The 20,257-nt window shown below is 38.3% G+C and overlaps 1 protein-coding gene across 1 annotated transcript; it reads right to left on the bottom strand.

The window, feature by feature from the left end:
• Positions 1-279: 279 nt before the first annotated feature.
• ifngr1 (interferon gamma receptor 1) lies at positions 280-19,505 on the bottom strand. The gene is made up of 7 exons (XM_034129763.1): positions 19,238-19,505; positions 9,457-9,574; positions 8,308-8,492; positions 5,488-5,642; positions 3,929-4,100; positions 2,613-2,737; positions 280-1,710 (listed from the first exon to the last, which is right to left on the bottom strand). Exons 1-7 carry the CDS (start codon positions 19,302-19,304, stop codon positions 1,039-1,041), a joined length of 1,494 nt encoding a protein of 497 aa, XP_033985654.1. The 5' UTR covers positions 19,305-19,505; the 3' UTR covers positions 280-1,038.
• Between the last annotated feature and the right edge of the window lie 752 nt (positions 19,506-20,257).

Genomic DNA, 20,257 nt, shown 5'->3' with positions numbered 1-20,257 from the left:
CTTAGCGCCCAGACGAGAGAAGGTGCATGGGCAAGGCCAGGCAGGAAACATGTGACTTATCAGTAACTTTAGACATCGTAACACAATTTTAAACGAGATTTTATTGTAGATTATACATTTTACTGATACCAATTATATAATATTTACCTTGTTCATTAAAAATAAAAATAAAAACATATATATTTTTTTAAACATATTTTTTTTTTTTTATTTTAATTTTAATTATTATTTATTTTTATCAATATGGGAAGAGGTGGGGCGGCGCCCCTAGCGCCCCTATGGACCGGCCGCCACTGTATATATATATATATATATATTACAAATAAAATGTAAAAAAAAATGTAAAATGTCCCTTTTTAAGAACCAAACCCCTAAATGTAAAAACAAGACATGGAGCCTTTCCCTTCATGAATAACAGCTGCACAAACATCCACAAGTTTTAGCCGATACTTAGAGAATATAAGAGTGGACACTTAGAGACTATAAGAGCGATCATACTTCTTATGGAGCGTGTTCCCTTGAGGTAAAATAATGTACGTTGTGTTAAAGTAGACTTCAGGAGACTTGAAGATCACCGCTTCGTTTCCCGGGTACAACAGAGTCAAACAGCAATGCTAACTACTGTGTTATTGTATAAATATAGTTAAAGTGATATACATGAGGCTGAGGTTTCATGTTAAGTTTCTCCACATGTTCGGTAAACAGGCTCAAATCTTAAATCACATCCTGTTTGTGTTGCAGCCGTTGAAACAATCCGCCTTTTCCCCTCGAATTGCCTCTAAAAAACAGCCACAAGGCAAACCAAAGATATACTTAAACATTGGTAGATGTTTACCAGTGCAATCACAAAGTAGAAGGTTTAACTGTCTTTGTCCCTTCTTGAGAAAAGGCACCACCTCCATGAGTGCACTTGTTTGTAATGCAAAGTATAGAGAGGTCCAAACCACGAGAAAATGACTTTTAATCCAGAATAAAGTCGTCTTTTTAGGTTTCTTTTCACCTCTCGCGGTAAGCTTAGTCCCTGTCACCGATATCCACCTACGGAGCGTGAGGGCGATCGTAGTGTGATCGTATCGACTCCACCGTTTCAATAGTCTGAGTTTTCGCAGAATCATCACTAATGTTTTCCTCCAGAAGTCCTCCATCAGAGTGCGCCGCATCGAGAGGCTGCACACCCTCTCTGCTTAGGTATCTGCTGCTGTCTCTGCTGCTGTCTGTGCTGGCCTCCTCTTCTTCCTTGGAGCTCACAGCCAAATCATCATCATCATCTTTCATGTTTTCCTCCAGAATACCTCCATCAGAGTACGCGGCATCAGGAGGCTGCACACCCTCTCTGCTTAGGTATCCGCTGCTGTCTCTGCTGCTGTCTGTGCTGCTGTCTCTGCTGGCCTCCTCTTCCTCCTTGGAGCTGACAGCCAAATCATCATCATCATGTGATGTAATGTTTTCCTCCAGAAGTCCTCCATCAGAGTACGCCGCATCAGGAGGCTGCAAACCCTCTCTGTTGTTGTCCTCTCTGTTGTCGTCGTCTCTGTTGTTGTCGTCTCTGTTGTTGTCGTCTCTGTTGTCGTCTCTGCTGTTCTCCTCTTCCTCCTCGGACCCGACTGAAGAAGGGTTGACGGGCTGGTCGAACAGTGTAACAACACTGATGTGAGTCAAGTCTTCTTTAATTAGTAAAGGTCCATCTTCTCCTTCTCTGTGATTCTGCAACTTAAGCACATTATTAAGAAAGGTTGGGTCAGATGTAGTGCTGAATGATATGGAAAAAATAACAAATTGCAGTTACTTCTTACTACTTAATTGCGATCATGTGTGATATTCTGCGATGATGTGACTGTACCGAACAATTCGTTTGTTCACCTGAACATCAGCAGGAGAGAACTCTTTAAAGTAGAGACACTACATACTGATATACACCTGATCATCAGCAGGAGAGAACTCTTTAAAGTAGAGACACTACATACTGATATACACCTGAACATCAGCAGGAGAGAACTCTTTAAAGTAGAGACACTACATACTGATATACACCTGATCATCAGCAGGAGAGAACTCTTTAAAGTAGAGACACTACATACTGATATACACCTGAACATCAGCAGGAGAGGACTCTTTAAAGTAGAGACACTACATACTGATATACACCTGAACATCAGCAGGAGAGAACTCTTTAAAGTAGAGACACTACATACTGATATACACCTGATCATCAGCAGGAGAGGACTCTTTAAAGTAGAGACACTACATGCTGATATACACCTGAACATCAGCAGGAGAGGACTCTTTAAAGTAGAGACACTACATACTGATATACACCTGAACACCAGCAGGAGAGGACTCTTTAAAGTAGAGACACTACATACTGATATACACCTGATCATCAGCAGGAGAGGACTCTTTAAAGTAGAGACACTACATACTGATATGAACCTGAATATGAGATTAATATATCCTCTTTAATATAAATGACAGTACAGTCTTTTCAAATAAGTAACAAAGCATTAGAAACACATTTATTTTTGGATTACTGAAAAGATATCAAAAGTTATACACATCTACCCAACCCTCGTAATTACACATAATACGTTTGGGGTTCTTCCATTTCTTCTTACCAGAGAAGGAGGTGTGCAGGGGCTCTCCATCGTCCAGGCTTTCACCTTGATGATGATAATTATAATCACAACGATTACAATGCCGAGGACGAACAGCAATACAACCAGAGCCACCGTAAGATCCTCTGCAATAAAAACACATTGAACTTTGTTTATTGATTGGACATGTTCTGATTTAGCAAAAGTGTTCATTCATATTACAGTGTTATTTTACAGAGACGTTCAAATGTTTATTTTCCCGTAATGTATAATGCAGGTTGTCGCACGCATCTCTGCTTGTCTAGCAGACATCTCTCAGTGGATGTCTACTCACCACCTCAAGCTCAACCTTGACAAGACTGAACTGCTTTTCCTTCCTGGAAAAGATTGTCCCACTCTTGACCTAACAATCAACATCGGCCCCTCTGTTGTTTCCCCCGACTCAGACTGCAAGGAATCTGGGTGTGACCCTAGATAACAAACTGTCCTTCACTGCAAACATCGCTGCTACAACCCGCTGCTGCAGATACACTCTTTACAACATCAGGAGGATACGTCCCCTCCTGACCCAGAAAGCCACGCAGCTTCTGGTCCAGGGCTCCTTACACATATTTTGATTTCGCTTATTATTATTATTAGGATCCGAACATCGACAAAGTCAGAGGGAAGGACCTTCGCCTTGTTTTGTTTTATGCTGCTGCAACGAAAACATTTCCAGAATTGGGAAGTTAATCTTATCTTATTGAAATCCTTATAACGTTTTTGTTTCACGTTTCTTTGGGCTTAAACGTGCTGTGACAGTGGATTTTTTGGGGCAGGATTGTCAGGACTGGGGAAAACATGTGTATTTCAGGGGTCTTGTTCTTTGGTGGAGGCAAAATGCTCTTTAGCCGCTTCTACAAAGTTGTTAAAAGGCTGTTCATCGTTGACATTTCACCTATGAGTCTGAAACTTCCTAAGTATATGTAGCAAGTTGAGACACACAAAAAAGCCTTAGGGCGTCATATTGTAAATCCAACAGGAAGTCTGCCATTTTGAATCACGTGCATTTTATGGCTTGATTTTGTATTTTACACGTGCCATACTTTAACAAACTGCTCCAAATGTTTTAATCCGACCGACTTCAAATGTTGTCAGAACCATCGTAAGACCTGGAGGATCAAAAGTACAACATCTGAGTACTTCTTCCTCCACTTCCTGTTGATGGCTGTGTCCATGCTGTGTATTTGTATGTTAGAAAAACCTGCTTGATTAATTTATTTCCCATTTGGCCGCACCATTTAATATTTGTAAATGGGAACAACAGTATACTGCAGGTATTTCTAGTTCGTACTCACTCTCTTCTGGTTCGGCACAGATTTTGGCGGTCTGTCTGAACACGACTTGGTCAATAGAGTTACTTCCAAACAGCTCTCCCTTCAGCTTCACACACTTCTCCACGTCCGCAGCGAACACAATAGCAAGTTTGCAGTTTTCCTGCGGCCTGTCGCATTTTCCGTCAAAATGATCCTGAAAGTCACAGAACATGGAGAATAAACATTAACGTTGCTTTTCTTAATACGGAGTACACATTTACAATATTTAAGTTATTGATCATATCTCGTTTTTTTCTTCCATAACAAAGTGACATCCCTATGTAACATACTTCTATTGGCTGGCGCTTCAACACATTGTACTTAATAGACTAAGGGGCGGGACATCTCTAAGCAGGTTGACCAATCACAACAGAACTGGCCAGCTAACCAATCAGAGCAGACTGGGCTCTCAGACAGAGGGTGAAAAGAGGCAGGCAGTATGAGAAAAATAAAGAGCTCTTTGAACATTAAAGCATGGAGACATGTTACAGTAGAGACACTACATACTGATATACACCTGAACATCAGCAGGAGAGGACTCTTTAAAGTAGAGACACTACATACTGATATACACCTGAACATCAGCAGGAGAGGACTCTTTAAAGTAGAGACACTACATACTGATATACACCTGAACATCAGCAGGAGAGGACTCTTTAAAGTAGAGACACTACATACTGATATACACCTGAACATCAGCAGGAGAGGACTCTTTAAAGTAGAGACACTACATACTGATATACACCTGAACATCAGCAGGAGATAACTCTTTAAAGTAGAGACACTACATACTGATATACACCTGAACATCAGCAGGAGAGAACTCTTTAAAGTAGAGACACTACATGCTGATATACACCTGAACATCAGCAGGAGAGGACTCTTTAAAGTAGAGACACTACATACTGATATACACCTGAACATCAGCAGGAGAGGACTCTTTAAAGTAGAGACACTACATACTGATATACACCTGAACATCAGCAGGAGAGGACTCTTTAAAGTAGAGACACTACATACTGATATACACCTGAATATCAGCAGGAGAGGACTCTTTAAAGTAGAGACACTACATACTGATATACACCTGAACATCAGCAGGAGAGGACTCTTTAAAGTAGAGACACTACATACTGATATACACCTGAACATCAGCAGGAGAGGACTCTTTAAAGTAGAGACACTACATACTGATATACACCTGAACATCAGCAGGAGAGGACTCTTTAAAGTAGAGACACTACATACTAATATACATCTGAACATCAGCAGGAGAGGACTCTTTAAAGTAGAGACACTACATACTGATATACACCTGAACATCAGCAGGAGAGGACTCTTTAAAGTAGAGACACTACATACTGATATGAACCGGAAAATGTGCAGAATAGGAACCCTTTAAAATAATCATGGTATTTTTTTTGAGAGAGTCCTTGATTCAGGATGATAGTCACACATATGTTGGCTGTAACAAATATTGCGCCTCATGTGATTCTGATTAAATTGTTATTAATTGTGCAGCCCTTCTTTATTAAACTTACCTTTTTGGAAGAGGCAGATTCAAATTTAAAGGAGGCCCCATTTGATCCGATGGTAGCCTGCTTCAGCTTCTCGTAGTAGTGGAGAGGATTCTTGAAGATAAGCGTGTGTCCTAAACGCGTCTCCACCAGATCCACATGGGGGAAAACCAACTGACCTGCCAAGAGACATTTGTAAAACTTATAAGATAAGATAAGATAAGATAAGATAAGATGGTACTTTATTGATCCCAATTTGGGAAATTGTTTTTGTTGCAGCATATATTATGATTCAAATTTAAAATTTAAATTAAATGTACAGTACCAGTCAAAAGTTTTGACACACCTCCCCATTTTTTTTTTTTTCTACATTGTAGATTAATACTGAAGACATCAAAACTATAAAAGAACACATATGGAATTATCTAGTAAACAAAAAAGTGTTAAAATAAAATGTTTTAGATTCTTCAAATTAGCCCAATGTTGCCTTGATGACAGCTTTGCACACTCTTGGCTTCTCTCAGTCAGCTTCATGAGGTAGTGGTACACTGGTAGTGTATAAAGCCCAATAGCGTGTACAGATCAACAAATAAAAGAAAAAAAACATAATGAAATGACAACCTCCTAGACGATAGAATTGACAAAATGGCAATGCGAATGTAATAAGTCATGTTAATAGGTTTGAAAAGATATTAAAATAAAATAAAAAAGACCCAGGAGGATGTTTAAGGCGAGCCTGAGCCAGCAATATTATAATATGTAATAATAATAATAGGTTTTCAGACTATTAAATGTCGAGAGGCATGCCCATAAAAAGTAATAACATTATTATAATATTTATTATCATTAAATATTTATATTTATTTCAAAGCACTTTTGTAGTTATAATAATTTTCCCCTTTAATGCATGCATATAAATAAACTTTGTTATAATCTTTTTAATAATAATCGCAATAATAATTTAAAGGTCTCATGTCATGCTTTTCCGGTTATTACCCGTCCCCTTGTGTGTTATGTAGCTTTTTCTGCATGTGAACGGTCTGCAAAGTCACAAACCCTCAAAGTATACCCTGTAGCGAGTAAAACTCTAACACAGAAAAGACAGAGTGTGTGTGTGTGTGTGCTCAGGCTGAGTTCAGGTGAGTTTCGCGGTGTCTCGCTGTCTCGCAGACCCCACGCAGCAACCAGGAAACGACCCCAGTGAGCCAGCTCACACTTTCCGCAGCAGCGAGCCCCGCAACGTCCCGCCAACACGGCACCCAGACCCCACGCAGCATTCTGATCTGTTTGTCATTACTGGTGTCATTTTCTGGTTGCTAACAAACGCCATTGTAACTAGGGTTGCAAAGGGGCGGAACATTTCCATGGGAAGTTAAGCTGGGGAATTTTGGAAATATTCGATGCAAAATTAAACAAAAAAACATGAAATTTCTTTTTTTTAAGTAGAACAGAACAAGTTTTAATTATTTTATTGAACAATTATTTGAGTCATTGAAGAACGAAAACAGGAATGTTGAGTTAAATGTTACTCATCCCCCCCAACCCCACTCATTAAAAAATGAACAAAAATGCACCCCCCATCCAAAAATCCCCACAAAGTCCCATTCAACATGTTAAATGAAAAGAGCCCCTCTCCCTCCACAAAGTCCCATTAAACATGCAAATCTTCCTTCAAGCAATCCTCTGCATTTTTTGCTAAACCCTTTTCAGTCAACGGGCTCTTCTTGGGCCTCATCAACATCACACTCTGAGTCTTCCTCTTCAGTGTCACTGTCCAGCCTTGTTGAGGATGGCTCTGTGTCCGGCTCAAAGAGCCTTAGGTTTGCCCGAATGCCAACCACTTTTTCCACTCTCACATTTGTGAGCCTGTTGCGAACCTTTGTCTCAATAGCCATGCAGTAAGCAGTGTGCTATGGCATGGATATTCAAGTGTACTTGAATGGCATCTGTTTGTTTTAGTCAAGATTATGCTAAAATATACTTTCCCCAACTATATTTAAGTTCCCTACGAAGAGCCAACCTTCAATTTTGAAAATTCCCAGTTTATTTCCATAAATTCCCGTGGAAAGTTTCCATCTTTGAAAATTAAGAGACACTAATTGTAACACATAATCACTGATGTTCCGCTGTAACGGTGGTGGACTCATCAGAACAAAGTGGGCGAGCTGACCAATCAGAGCACACTGGGCTCATAGGGAGGGGGGGGGGGCAGGAGCTCCAACAAGCCGTTTAGGACAGAGAGTGAATACACATACTATACAGAGATGCTGTATGAGAAACCAATGTGAGTTTGGAACATTGAACAATGTAAATCTATTCTAGTAGACCTCAACAATGGAGTGATGATCAGTAGAAATGGCCATGACATGGGACCTTTAAAAGATATTCCCATTACTAATATTATTATTTTTTAATGATAATGACAATCATTGTAATACATACATTTTTATAATATTTTTAATCATAACATTATAATATAATATAATATAATATAAATAAAATACATTTTCTTAGAGCACTGTATAATTGATTAAAGTGATTGCACTTATAACTTATTAATTATTCTTATTTTCTATATATTGATTGTTGTGCTTTTATTTATGTCTTAATGTGTGCATATGTATAAATGTGTCTGTTGATTGTGTATGTAGGTATATAGATATATTTGTATTTTTGTATTCTGGATTGTGGGAAACGGTATTTCAATCTCTCTGTCTGTACACACAAACTGAAAGATTTGACTTTGATGGGACAATATATATATATATATAATGACTTAAAAAGATAATCAAAGATATTGGACTTTTATGATTAAATAAAGGGCAGCCATCTGCATGTACTCACATTTTTTATGAGCTTCCTTTAAGCTGTTAAAGGTGAAGGAGGTCTTTGCTTCTTTAGACCGGTTTCCTCCCTGAACTGCTGTCACATTGACTCCTAAGAAAGCCATGAAGCGAGCCTCAGATTCCCAGACGAAGTGGCTCAGATCAAAGTGACGCTCTTTCACCCAAAATGTATGTATTTCTTTGCTGCAACACAACAGAGGAATCCTTGAATTTAATACATTAGATCAGATCAGATTGTCGCCACCAAGGTAGTATTTTAATCAGCGGTGTGAAGTGACTAAGTACAATTACTCAAGTACTATAACTTTAAGGGACTTGAGTAATTCATGTTATGCTACGTTGTACTTCTACTCCTCTACAATTCAGAGGTAAATGGTGTACTTTTACTCTACTACATGTATTTAATACCTTCAGTTACTTCACAGATCTGGATGAATGATGTGAAATATAATCAAGTGTTAAATCAGACTTTAGTTCCACCTGGAGTAAATTCACAAGCTACCCTGCAGTATACAAAGTCATTCAAACTAGCTGCACCTTTACCAGCTTTTATAACACTTTAATGATCAATCATTATAAAACATATCATATATATTATTCTGAAATGGACCAATCTGCACAATGACTACTTTTACTGTCACTACTTTCACTATATTTTGATGATAATACTTTTATACGAGTAACATTTTGAATGCAGGACTTTTACTGTACCAGAGTATTCCAACACTCTGGTACTTCTACTTTTACTCAAGTAAAAGATCTGAGTATTACTTCCACCTCTGATTATATTTGTAATCTATGCATTGTGTTAACCAAATGCCTTCTTAAAGGCATCAAAAAAACATTACAAAAACTAAAATGTTCTTGCATAAAGATAAACAAACATAACAGATAATATACAGTTCAAAAAGAGGCATAAAACCCAAATTTGAATCCTCTGACTTAATAATATTAAAAAAAGTCACAAGATTAATATAGAATATACATTTTAATTAATTAGTGAAGGCAAACAAAAAGAACAACATGTAAGAATAAAGAACATTAAAATAACAATATATATATATATATTTTTTTTTCCAAAGCAGCTTACATCACTTGTTTACATCCTGGTAATGTATTATTTTAAATATTAGTTTAGAAGTCTCACTTATCAGATCCTTTGACATCTATCTTGAATTCGGTGCCTGTTTGCTGCTCGCTGAACTCCCAGCTCAGCGACACGTCGAGGTTCGTGCAGCTCACAGTCAGGTTTGTTGGTGGAGGAACTGCAGGAAAGAAGAGAGGGGAAAGTTCAAATGGATCGTCACCAGAGGTGGAATATAGTTAGGAAATTACCCACTGACCCAAGTGTGCAGAATGAGTACTTTTACATGTTGTACTTTAAGGCCAGTCAAGACTGCTACCTTATATATTTTGATGTTATTACTTTTTTTCATACACTTAAAGGTGTGGTAGGTAAGTTTGAGAAACCGGCTCGAGATACACTTTTTGTTATATTCCATGGAATGCTCTTAACATCCCGATAGCAATGAATATCTTAAGTGCTTTGACAAAAAATCCATAAAAAAATGTCATCTGTGGAAGCCGTAGTACTGTAAAAAGCACGACCAATCATCTGAGCCGGCCCGACTAAAATAACTGGATGGCCTACCTACCTACCGTCAGCCTTCCATCTGTGCACAAACTTATCTCGTGCCCTCATTGGTCATGTGCGCGTTCGTGTGTGTTGGAGGAGGGGCTCTGTAAGGAAGTGGCAGATTTTCTCCGGTTGTGTATTTTCAAATTCTTGCGCACCCGAGCTGGTTTCTCCAAAATTACCTACCCTACCTTTAAGGGTCCCCTATTATACTGTTCTTCATCTATATATTATAGGTCTCAGATATATCCAGAGCCTGTCTCTGATTGGCTGAAACACCAAACAGATCATTGCAGCATCCCATAATCCCCTCTGTTTCAGCCCTGTTTCCAAAGTGCTGATTCTCTGTCTGTTACTGTAGATGAAAATAAGGAGCCACTCCCCACGCCCCTCTGAGAGATATTTGGTTAAAAATGTGATGCCCCCGTGGGTTCATCTAGAGAGGGGCCGTTTCTCAATGTCAAGTAAACCTGCTGCAGAGCCACTATTTCAAGTATACCACGTCATCGAGTGGCGCAGAATGCTGGGCATTTAACATGCATTTAAACAGTCCTTCGGCGCCACTCGATGATGTAGTATACATGAAATAATGGCTCTGCAGCAGCTCTACTCGACATTGAGGAACGGTCAGGGTGTGGCTTTGCTGTCTTGGTTGCCTTGATTGCAGTAACTCAGGGCACCTGGGTCTGGTGCCGTGCAGCTATTTAAAGCCTCTGCTCCTCTCTGTCTTCCCTCTGCTTTCTCCTGCAGGCACCCGGCTCGGTTGCGTATGTTAAAGTTATTTCAGTTGTTTTACTTTGTGCACCTCAACACCCTCACACATGTTCATGCAATCCTCACCCTGCATTTACATTACTGATACCACTGACGTCCTCACCTCATGCTTTACTTACTTTGCACTTGATTAATTTGGCTAATTTTAATCACTTGCTTTAATAAACATATTTTGTTAACCGTTGATGTCAAATCAAATCAAATCAAGGTTTATTTATAAAGCACATTTAAAAGCGATTTTTGGTCGGGCCAAAGTGCTGTACATGTAATAACTACAATCACATAAAAACACATTTCTATAATCACAATAAAAGACAATAAATAAAACACAGGGAAAAGTCAGGAGTCGTGCTCCGCTCTGACTAATATGGTGTGTCTCCTTTGTTGTGGCCTTTTGAGCCAGGTCATAACAAAAGAACACTTTAGGCGCTTTCACACCGCAGTACTTTTCCCACTTTAGTTCCGATATAGTTCCGAAATGTTGCGTTCACACCAAAAAAATCCGGAACTAAAATTAGTTAATGAAAACCTTTTTACCCCCTTTTCCTTTCGTGGGAGAAAAAGGTTCCTATGTCTGATTGGCTGGGCGGAACGCAAACCACGCCCCGTAAAACTCCCAAAAAGTTTTGTGAAGCCGCCATTTTATTATCCTCGCATTAGCATTGTTAGCATTAGCATTAGCCCAGCGCAGAAACGCAGAGAGACTAACTTATGGCAACACAAAAAAAAACATGGGAGCGGTGGAGATGAGGAGGTGTCGGCGTTCTGGCAATTTACTCGGAAGGCTTCAGTAGAAGCTGCTGGGAGTCCCAGCAGCTTCTACTGAAGCCAGTCCCCAACTCCGGGGACTTCCGGCCGGGGACTTCCGGCCGGGGACTCCGGGTGGCAGTATACGCCGTGAAGTTGTTTGCGGCCTGCCAGTAAACCCAAAGCAGAAGAAGAAGAAGTGACGTCAGCGGCTTCATTTGCCTAATCCACCCTCAGGGAACTTATTCCGGTGTGAACGTGATCTGTACTTAGTTCATGAGAACTAAAGAGTTCTGATGAACTAAGTTCTGATGAACCTTTGTGGGAAAAGTACTGCGGTGTGAACGCACCTAATGGTGCTCTAGGAGGAGATTCAGGTGATAAGGTGGGGGGGGGTTACCTTGGTTGGTGATTGGCTAATGGTTACACAAGCCGAAAAAATCGTTATGACATCATGAAGTGACCAAAATCTGATCAGCTCATTTTCAGACAGGTTTTTATATAAATGGATCAGGACAAAAAGAGAGAGAATATTTTTTCCTGAAACTTTCAGAATCTCTTTACACAGAGGGGACACATGTTGATGTAGAAGAGACATGAAGAAGAGGGGACACATGTTGATGTAGAAGAGACATGAAGAAGAGGGGACACATGTTGATGTAGAAGAGACATGAAGAAGAGGGGACACATGTTGATGTAGAAGAGACATGAGGAAGAGGGGACACATGTTGATGTAGAAGAGACATGAAGAAGAGGGGACACATGTTGATGTAGAAGAGACATGAAGAAGAGGGGACACATGTTGATGTAGAAGAGACATGAAGAAGAGGGGACACATGTTGATGTAGAAGAGACATGAAAAGAGGGGACACATGTTGATGTAGAAGAGACATGGAGAAGAGGGGACACATGTTGATGTAGAAGAGACATGAAGAAGAGGGGACACATGTTGATGTAGAAGAGACATGAAGAAGAGGGGACACATGTTGATGTAGAAGAGACATGGAGAAGAGGGGACACATGTTGATGTAGAAGAGACATGAAGAAGAGGGGACACATGTTGATGTAGAAGAGACATGAAGAAGAGGGGACACATGTTGATGTAGAAGAGACATGAAGAAGAGGGGACACATGATGTAGAAGAGACATGAAGAAGAGGGGACACATGGTGATGTAGAAGAGACATGAAGAAGAGGGGACACATGTTGATGTAGAAGAGACATGAGGAAGAGGGGACACGTGTTGATGTAGAAGAGACATGAAGAAGAGGGGACACATGATGTAGAAGAGACATGAAGAAGAGGGGACACATGGTGATGTAGAAGAGACATGAAGAAGAGGGGACACATGTTGATGTAGAAGAGACATGAACAAGTACATATATTTTGATGCTATTACTTTTTTACTTTTTTCATTCACTTATACCTTTTAAAATCAGGACTTTTACTTGTGGTGGAGTATTTTACGATCACAGTATTTGTACGAAGGTAAAGGATCCGAGTACCTCTTCCAAGACTTATCATCACAAAGCTTAAAGCTGTTTTAAATAGTTGTGAAGTTTAATCTATTCATTACAGTAACACACCTTTAATGCTGCAGCTTTGTATCATCATCTAAACACCTCAGCTGACAGGTATCTGGCACCGATAAGCAAGAAGAAGGGAGTCAGAGTTTATGAAGTCGTTATTGCTCTGCAGCATTCCTCCCCTTTGTAGTCTTTCAGCAGAATGAATGCATCACTGGGAGTGTCTTATAAAGTAATATTAACCAATAAAATAATTGTTATTAAAGGTTCCTAATATGTTCCACATGCAGGGAACATGCAGAAGCAGCGTTTAGTTATTATTAAAACAAATACATATTCATACTTGCACTGTAACTTTTATTTTAGTATTTTTAAACCTGTCTTATTCTGTTTTACTTTGTATTCTCTTGGCTTTTTCATGACTGTTTTTAAATGTATTTTAATGTCATAGTATGTGATTCTGTTGCACTTTGTCTCAATGCTTTTAATGTTTATGTAAAGCACTTTGAATTGCGTTTGGTTGAAATGTGCTGTATAAATAAACGTGCCTTGTCTAAAGAGCTCTTCAACATGTGCTATGTGTTATTTGTTTGTTGTTTTGTTTTAGATTGAAGGTGTATCTCAGTATGTAGTGTCTCTACTTTAAAGAGTCCTCTCCTGCTGATGTTCAGGTGTATATCAGTATGTAGTGTCTCTACTTTAAAGAGTCCTCTCCTGTTGATGTTCAGGTGTATATCAGTATGTAGTGTCTCTACTTTAAAGAGTCCTCTCCTGCTGATGTCCAGGTGTATATCAGTATGTAGTGTCTCTACTTTAAAGAGTCCTCTCCTGTTGATGTCCAGGTGTATATCAGTATGTAGTGTCTCTACTTTAAAGAGTCCTCTCCTGCTGATGTCCAGGTGTATATCAGTATGTAGTGTCTCTACTTTAAAGAGTCCTCTCCTGTTGATGTTCAGGTGTATATCAGTATGTAGTGCCTCTACTTTAAAGAGTCCTCTCCTGCTGATGTTCAGGTGTATATCAGTATGTAGTGGCTCTACTTTAAAGAGTCCTCTCCTGCTGATGTCCAGGTGTATATCAGTATGTAGTGTCTCTACTTTAAAGAGTCCTCTCCTGCTGATGTTCAGGTGTATATCAGTATGTAGTGTCTCTACTTTAAAGAGTCCTCTCCTGCTGATGTTCTGGTGTATATCAGTATGTAGTGTCTCTACTTTAAAGAGTCCTCTCCTGCTGATGTTCAGGTGTATATCAGTATGTAGTGTCTTTACTTTAAAGAGTCCTCTCCTGCTGATGTTCTGGTGTATATCAGTATGTAGTGTCTCTACTTTAAAGAGTCCTCTCCTGCTGATGTTCAGGTGTATATCAGTATGTAGTGTCTCTACTTTAAAGAGTCCTCTCCTGCTGATGTTCAGGTGTATATCAGTATGTAGTGTCTCTACTTTAAAGAGTCCTCTCCTGCTGATGTTCAGGTGCCATAGGGAACATTAGTAGCATTCTACTGCCTTTCTTGGGCGGTGTCCGTCAAACGAAAAACGTAGAGCCAATCAGGAACTGAGAATTTAGTCCAACTTCCTTTTCAATCAAACTCACTTCCTTTTCAATCATACTCTCTCACACTCATAACTATTCTTATGCACACACCCTATCATTCTGTTTTATACACATACCATTGAGTCATTCACATGAACTATTATTACCTCTTATAAGCTATTATTCGGCCTTTCATTTACTGCCATTCTGTTTTACATATATGACTATTGTTATTAACATGAAATACTATTCCCTCTTATATAGGTTATTATTCTGTCTTACATACATTGTGTACCGATTACACACATACTACTACCCTCTTTCACATACACTATTATAATGTTCTATTAGATTATAGTTGTTTGTGAAAGACGATAGTGGTGTGTGTACGAGAGTATGATGGTGCGTTTAAGAGATTTTGTTTTTGTGTGTGAGAGAGAATAGTTATTTATGTATGATAGTATGATAGTAATTGAAGGAAGGAATGACAGTACGTTAAAGACGGTATGATACTGTGTGTGAAAGAATCTGGTGGTGTACATGAGAGATTCTGATATTGTTTGTAAGACCAAGTATGAGTTGTGAGCTAGACGGCCTCTCATAATGTCATTACGTTATGGAAGTAAACAAAGGAGTCCAATGGAGTTGTTTCAGGCAGGGGGGGAGTGGGAGAGGAACTCCCTCTGAAGGGAACACAGGGATTTTAGCCTTTGCAGACCATTTACATGCACTAAAACCTATAACACACTACAGGAAAGGAAAACCCCACAAAGCCTCTTTAAGGAAGGTCCTTTAAATCAAAGGTGAGCCACGCATCAGTCATTCGTTATCTGATATTATATATATTTAGAAGTGTTATCTGATGTAAAAGAAGTCAATCAAAAGCTCGCCCTTTCTTCACAATCTGCAAACACATATTTCCCGACCTTTGATTTACGGTCTGATTTAGGGCGGGGAAACTTGTGAAATGATTTAGAAACGTTTAGGGCTGCAGGACGCTTAACGTGCACGCAGCACAATGTTATCAAAGAGCAGCTAGTTGTGTACAGCTGTTGTGTTCCTGAGAAGAAAACAACAAAGCAGCAATCGAAGGGGAAATGTGACCCCATGAAGTCTGACCACACAGAGAGAGGCAGGGACTAACAGAAACACTCACTTTACTTTTAGGATGTCAAATAAGTTATAAAAAGATGTAAGCTCCAGCTCTTTGGGATACAGAAAGTGTATCTGGCTACTGACAAAGTTAAATATTAAATAGCTATAAACAACAATAGTGGTGACTAACAGATGCATCGTGGACCTCGAACACATTTATAACTCACGGAAACATTTTATGTTATCGTGTCACTCAAAAGGTTTATCAAAACATTATCTCCTACAAGTTAAAACACGCTCAAGTCATTCTTAAAAAAAAGAAGATAAGATGCATTTATCTGTATCATGTTGTACTTGCTACCTCCGCGACCCGACCACGGATAAGCGGGAGAAGATGGATGGATGTTGTACTTAATACAATGTTTAATTAAGGGCAGGGGGTTTAACTTTCCTGTTGTCTTCGGGTCAAATCTGACCGATTTACAACTTTCATCAATCATAACTTTTTAGTTTTACATTCGATTGCATTAAGGCTATATGATATCCTTCACAGTAGACATTTGAACATATAAAATTGCTGATCACCACTTTCATTGAATTTTGGATGATTTAGTCAACCATGGTGTTCCCGGTCAAAAATGACCGCCATAAAGAAAAGGAATTAGTAACCATCCGGATCAGATAAAACACACACACAAACACCCTCACACACACATACACACACACTCTAGATGTGTTCCCCCCCCCCTTATGTGCCCACCCCCCCATGTGAATCACACCTGGCACACACAAACACAGAACAATTTGATACATTTCCCGCTCTTATGTGCCCATCCCCCCACATGGATCACACCTGGCACACGCAATACATGTTCAGTGTCTATTCTTTGTATATTTACTGCAGTTGTTTATGTATACCAGTAGTCTGATACAATATGTACCGTTTTTTGTGTTAATGTAATAGCAGTTAAAACAACACCAAAGTAAGGGGGGGGAAACGAAGAGAATAGGAGGGTTAAATGAAGCAGAGAAAAATAAATGGAGATTATTTTCATCAGCTACCAATCATTAGCTTACTATTTCTAGTACATTTTAATATTTTATTCAAATTTAACTTGTCTTTTTGTATTATTTAACTATTGCAAATGCATTTATTTTATTTGTAACAGAAAGTCAGGGTCCAAAGTCAGGTCTGATCGCTCATTTTTGACATTTCAACAGCAAAACATCCAGGTATGAATGGGAATTATTTTTCATATTCATGACAAATGTACTTCTTTTTTACGCCCTTGCCACAAAAACAATGTAACTATTGTAATTGTAAGATTGTAGTGTAGTACAAAGAGCAATATGTAGTCAGTAATGGAAAGTAACAAAGTACCATTTTGACCTACTTGGACTTCAGTGTTAAGTGTTTCCATTTTACACGACTATATACGTTGTACTTTGTACTCCTTATCATCTAAGAAGGAAATACTTTACTTTTTACTACATTTAACACTCAGTTATGTTTTTACGTGATCTCCTTACATGACATGATGCCCTACTAATACTGTACTACAAAAGTGACTCATTACTTCATTTTCCTTGATAAAAACGGACTAATATAACATCATATGACAACAATAGTGTTAAAAAAAGAGCCGCTGTGCATAATAACTTGTATTTCTGAATATCTTTGAGTGCATTTTACTGATTAACCTGTTTAGCCCGAGAGCCCCCCGTAGAGGGGGCTGCGGGGTTTTTTTTCACAAAACTGTGTCTCAGGTAGGGCTGTGCAATTAATCGTTTTTTTAATCGCAATTACGATTTTGGCCTGCCACAATTACAAAAACAACATAATCGAAAAAAAAGATTATTTTGCTTTTATCATATTTATATATGTTTAGTAGCTTGTTGAAGTGCGCTCCAAGATATTTGTTGATCTTTTTTATTGGTATTTATTATTTTGATATTATTTATTTAAATGTAAATATAAATGTATAATTTATTTTATTTATTGGTTTTTCAGTTGAATTATACGTTCAGGGTAATCAACAGTTAAACAGATACTGTTCAAATTATTATTTTAATTTGTTTTAAAGTTCAATAAATTGACGTTTTCAAAGTCAATGAATAATCGTATTTAATAATCGTGATATCAATTATTGACCAAAATAATCGTGATTATGATTTTTGCCATAATCGCACAGCCCTAGTCTCAGGGCTTCTTAATATTTAAAAACCTATGAATGTGTCATACCAGATTAACGGGAAGAAACTCAGCTAACTGACAGTACGAACCATTTTTACCAAAACAAAACAAGTCTCATAAGAAGCGTCTAAATGACCCCTGAGCGAAAAAATGCTAACGCACAGAACTCAAGGTAAAAATACCCTTATTACTTATCGTAACTGCACATACAAGATATATGATTAAAGCTGAGATTCCACAGATTATATAGGTATTAGTATCATCACTGAGCGATCAGAACTCGCGACAGGGGAAGCAAACACAGACATCACAACACGTAGCATTACGGAGCAAACACGGGAGATCGTCTCACCTTAGCTGTTATTCTGATCAAAAGTCGTGTTCAATGGCATTAAAACGAGAAAGAACGCGGCTGAAGGTTAATCCAATGTGTCTGTCACTTTGAAAAAATGATTGATAATCCATAATTCCATTTTTATGTAACAATCGGAGAATTAATATTAGCTGCCACCAGAGTGTATCGCAGCTTCCGGTTTTGGCTACGCGTCACTCTCACTCCTTATTTGGTAACATGTGTGTGTATGTGGAACTTCCCCTCGATTCCATTGGCTCCAGCGGTTAAAAAGAGATGTCAATCGTCAAAATCGACCGAGGGGGGCCAGAGATTGGTCAAATCCACCCAAATGACCCCAGAAGTGGGTTTTTTTGTGCTAAATCTCTCTAAAAAGGTCAAATGTCACTTGTTTTGCATCAATCTTGATACAGGGTACTTATACTATGTTATAGTTTGGATTCCTAAAGCTTTTAGTCTACTATCCCATCATTCAAGGGTGGTTTTCACTATAAGTATTTTTATTTCTTTTGGACGGACACTATAATTTACATTTTTTTACTATGTTCAATCTGAATTTACTTTAAAATAAAAAACATCTATATTGATTCTGACACTTCTACATCCAACTCACAGGTGTAACCTTGCTTTGAGAAAAAAAGATTATAAATGTACCCCTTTTAGAAGTTAAGATATGGTCATTTGTTCTGGGAATGTCATTTTCGAGCCTGAGACCTGAAAAACAGGCTCAGGGTAAACCTTTTTGTACACACTAATCATGTGATGAGCTTACAGGACATGAAGCCTTGGTAGTACTACACTACAAAAGTGACAACATTTCTCCTTCTCAGTGACAAAAACAGGTTAAAATAATAATATTATGTGATAAGAACACTTTGAAAAGAGCCAATCTGAATCATATTCTGTATTTATGACACTGTCAGTGAATTTTACAGATAATACTTCTACTTAAATAAGATTTTGAATTCATGAATTGTACTAGTAATTCGGTCTTTTAACCCATAATATTCACACTTTCATTCAAGTTAAATATCCGAGTGATTCTTTCAATACTGTATGTATTTTAGCTACTTACCAAAAGCAGCAGAAAGTCCAGAGAGCAGAAGCAGCAGGGCCGTGAACGCACCACCGATCAGCAGCATGTTGACAGGCCTTCAAACTAAGAGACTAAACACCGTAAAAACCGTAAAAACGACTTCCTCCTCAACACGGAGAGGATAACAACATTTAAGTAAAAAAAAAACTTTATAAAAACACGTTACAAACGGAGGGTTTTCTAAACACCATGTGGAGTTCCTCTTCAGTAAAGTTCCTGATTCTCAAATTAATTTGTCTGAATCACATCCTCGCTCCAGGAAGCGCGTGTGCTGATCACCTGAACAACACCTTGATGACGTCACTGGACTGTACCTTCAGAATAAAGCTTTTTAGAAATGTTTTGATAATATTGCATTCTGTATAACATCATAAACACATTTTTAGATTATATGTATTATGTAAATGGGTTTTCTGCCTCTTCCTGCACTGTAGATAATGTTGTATTGGTTACTTATGTGTATTTTAATTTGTGCAAAGAAATGTAAACTAAAATTAAGATAAAACGGGGAATGAATGGGAACAAAACTAAACAATTAGATTAATGAATGAATAGGACAACGCAACATGTAAGGAAATGGGCTAGAGAAATACAAGATAAATGCATATATGTGATAAATAATAATAGATAAACAATCAAATAGAAGGAATGAAAATCTTTTAATTTCCGGTTGTGTTTTTTTTACAGGTAAATCTGTTCCTAAGAAAAGCTGGTGTTTGTCGCCCCCAGCTGTTCACTACCTGGCTCTGCATTCATGAATTTAGTTTGACAGCACTCAAAGAAAACTAAGGAAGAATAGGGAGAAAAAACAAGTGAAAAAAAATGTTATGGTCAGAAAAAAAAATTGGAAAAGAAAATCTCGAATCAAATTTTTGGGAAAAAATATTGAAAATGAAAAACATTCTGAAAAATACATTTTTTTCTGATTTCCTGAAGTCCGTTTTTCAATGGTTTTTATCAGACGACTGAATAAACTATTTTGTGGATCTGAAAATGTCC

This window comes from Trematomus bernacchii, unplaced genomic scaffold (genome assembly GCF_902827165.1).
Source record: "Trematomus bernacchii unplaced genomic scaffold, fTreBer1.1, whole genome shotgun sequence".
NCBI classification, from domain to species: Eukaryota; Metazoa; Chordata; class Actinopteri; order Perciformes; family Nototheniidae; genus Trematomus; species Trematomus bernacchii.
This window is presented reverse-complemented; position numbering and strand designations above follow the sequence as displayed.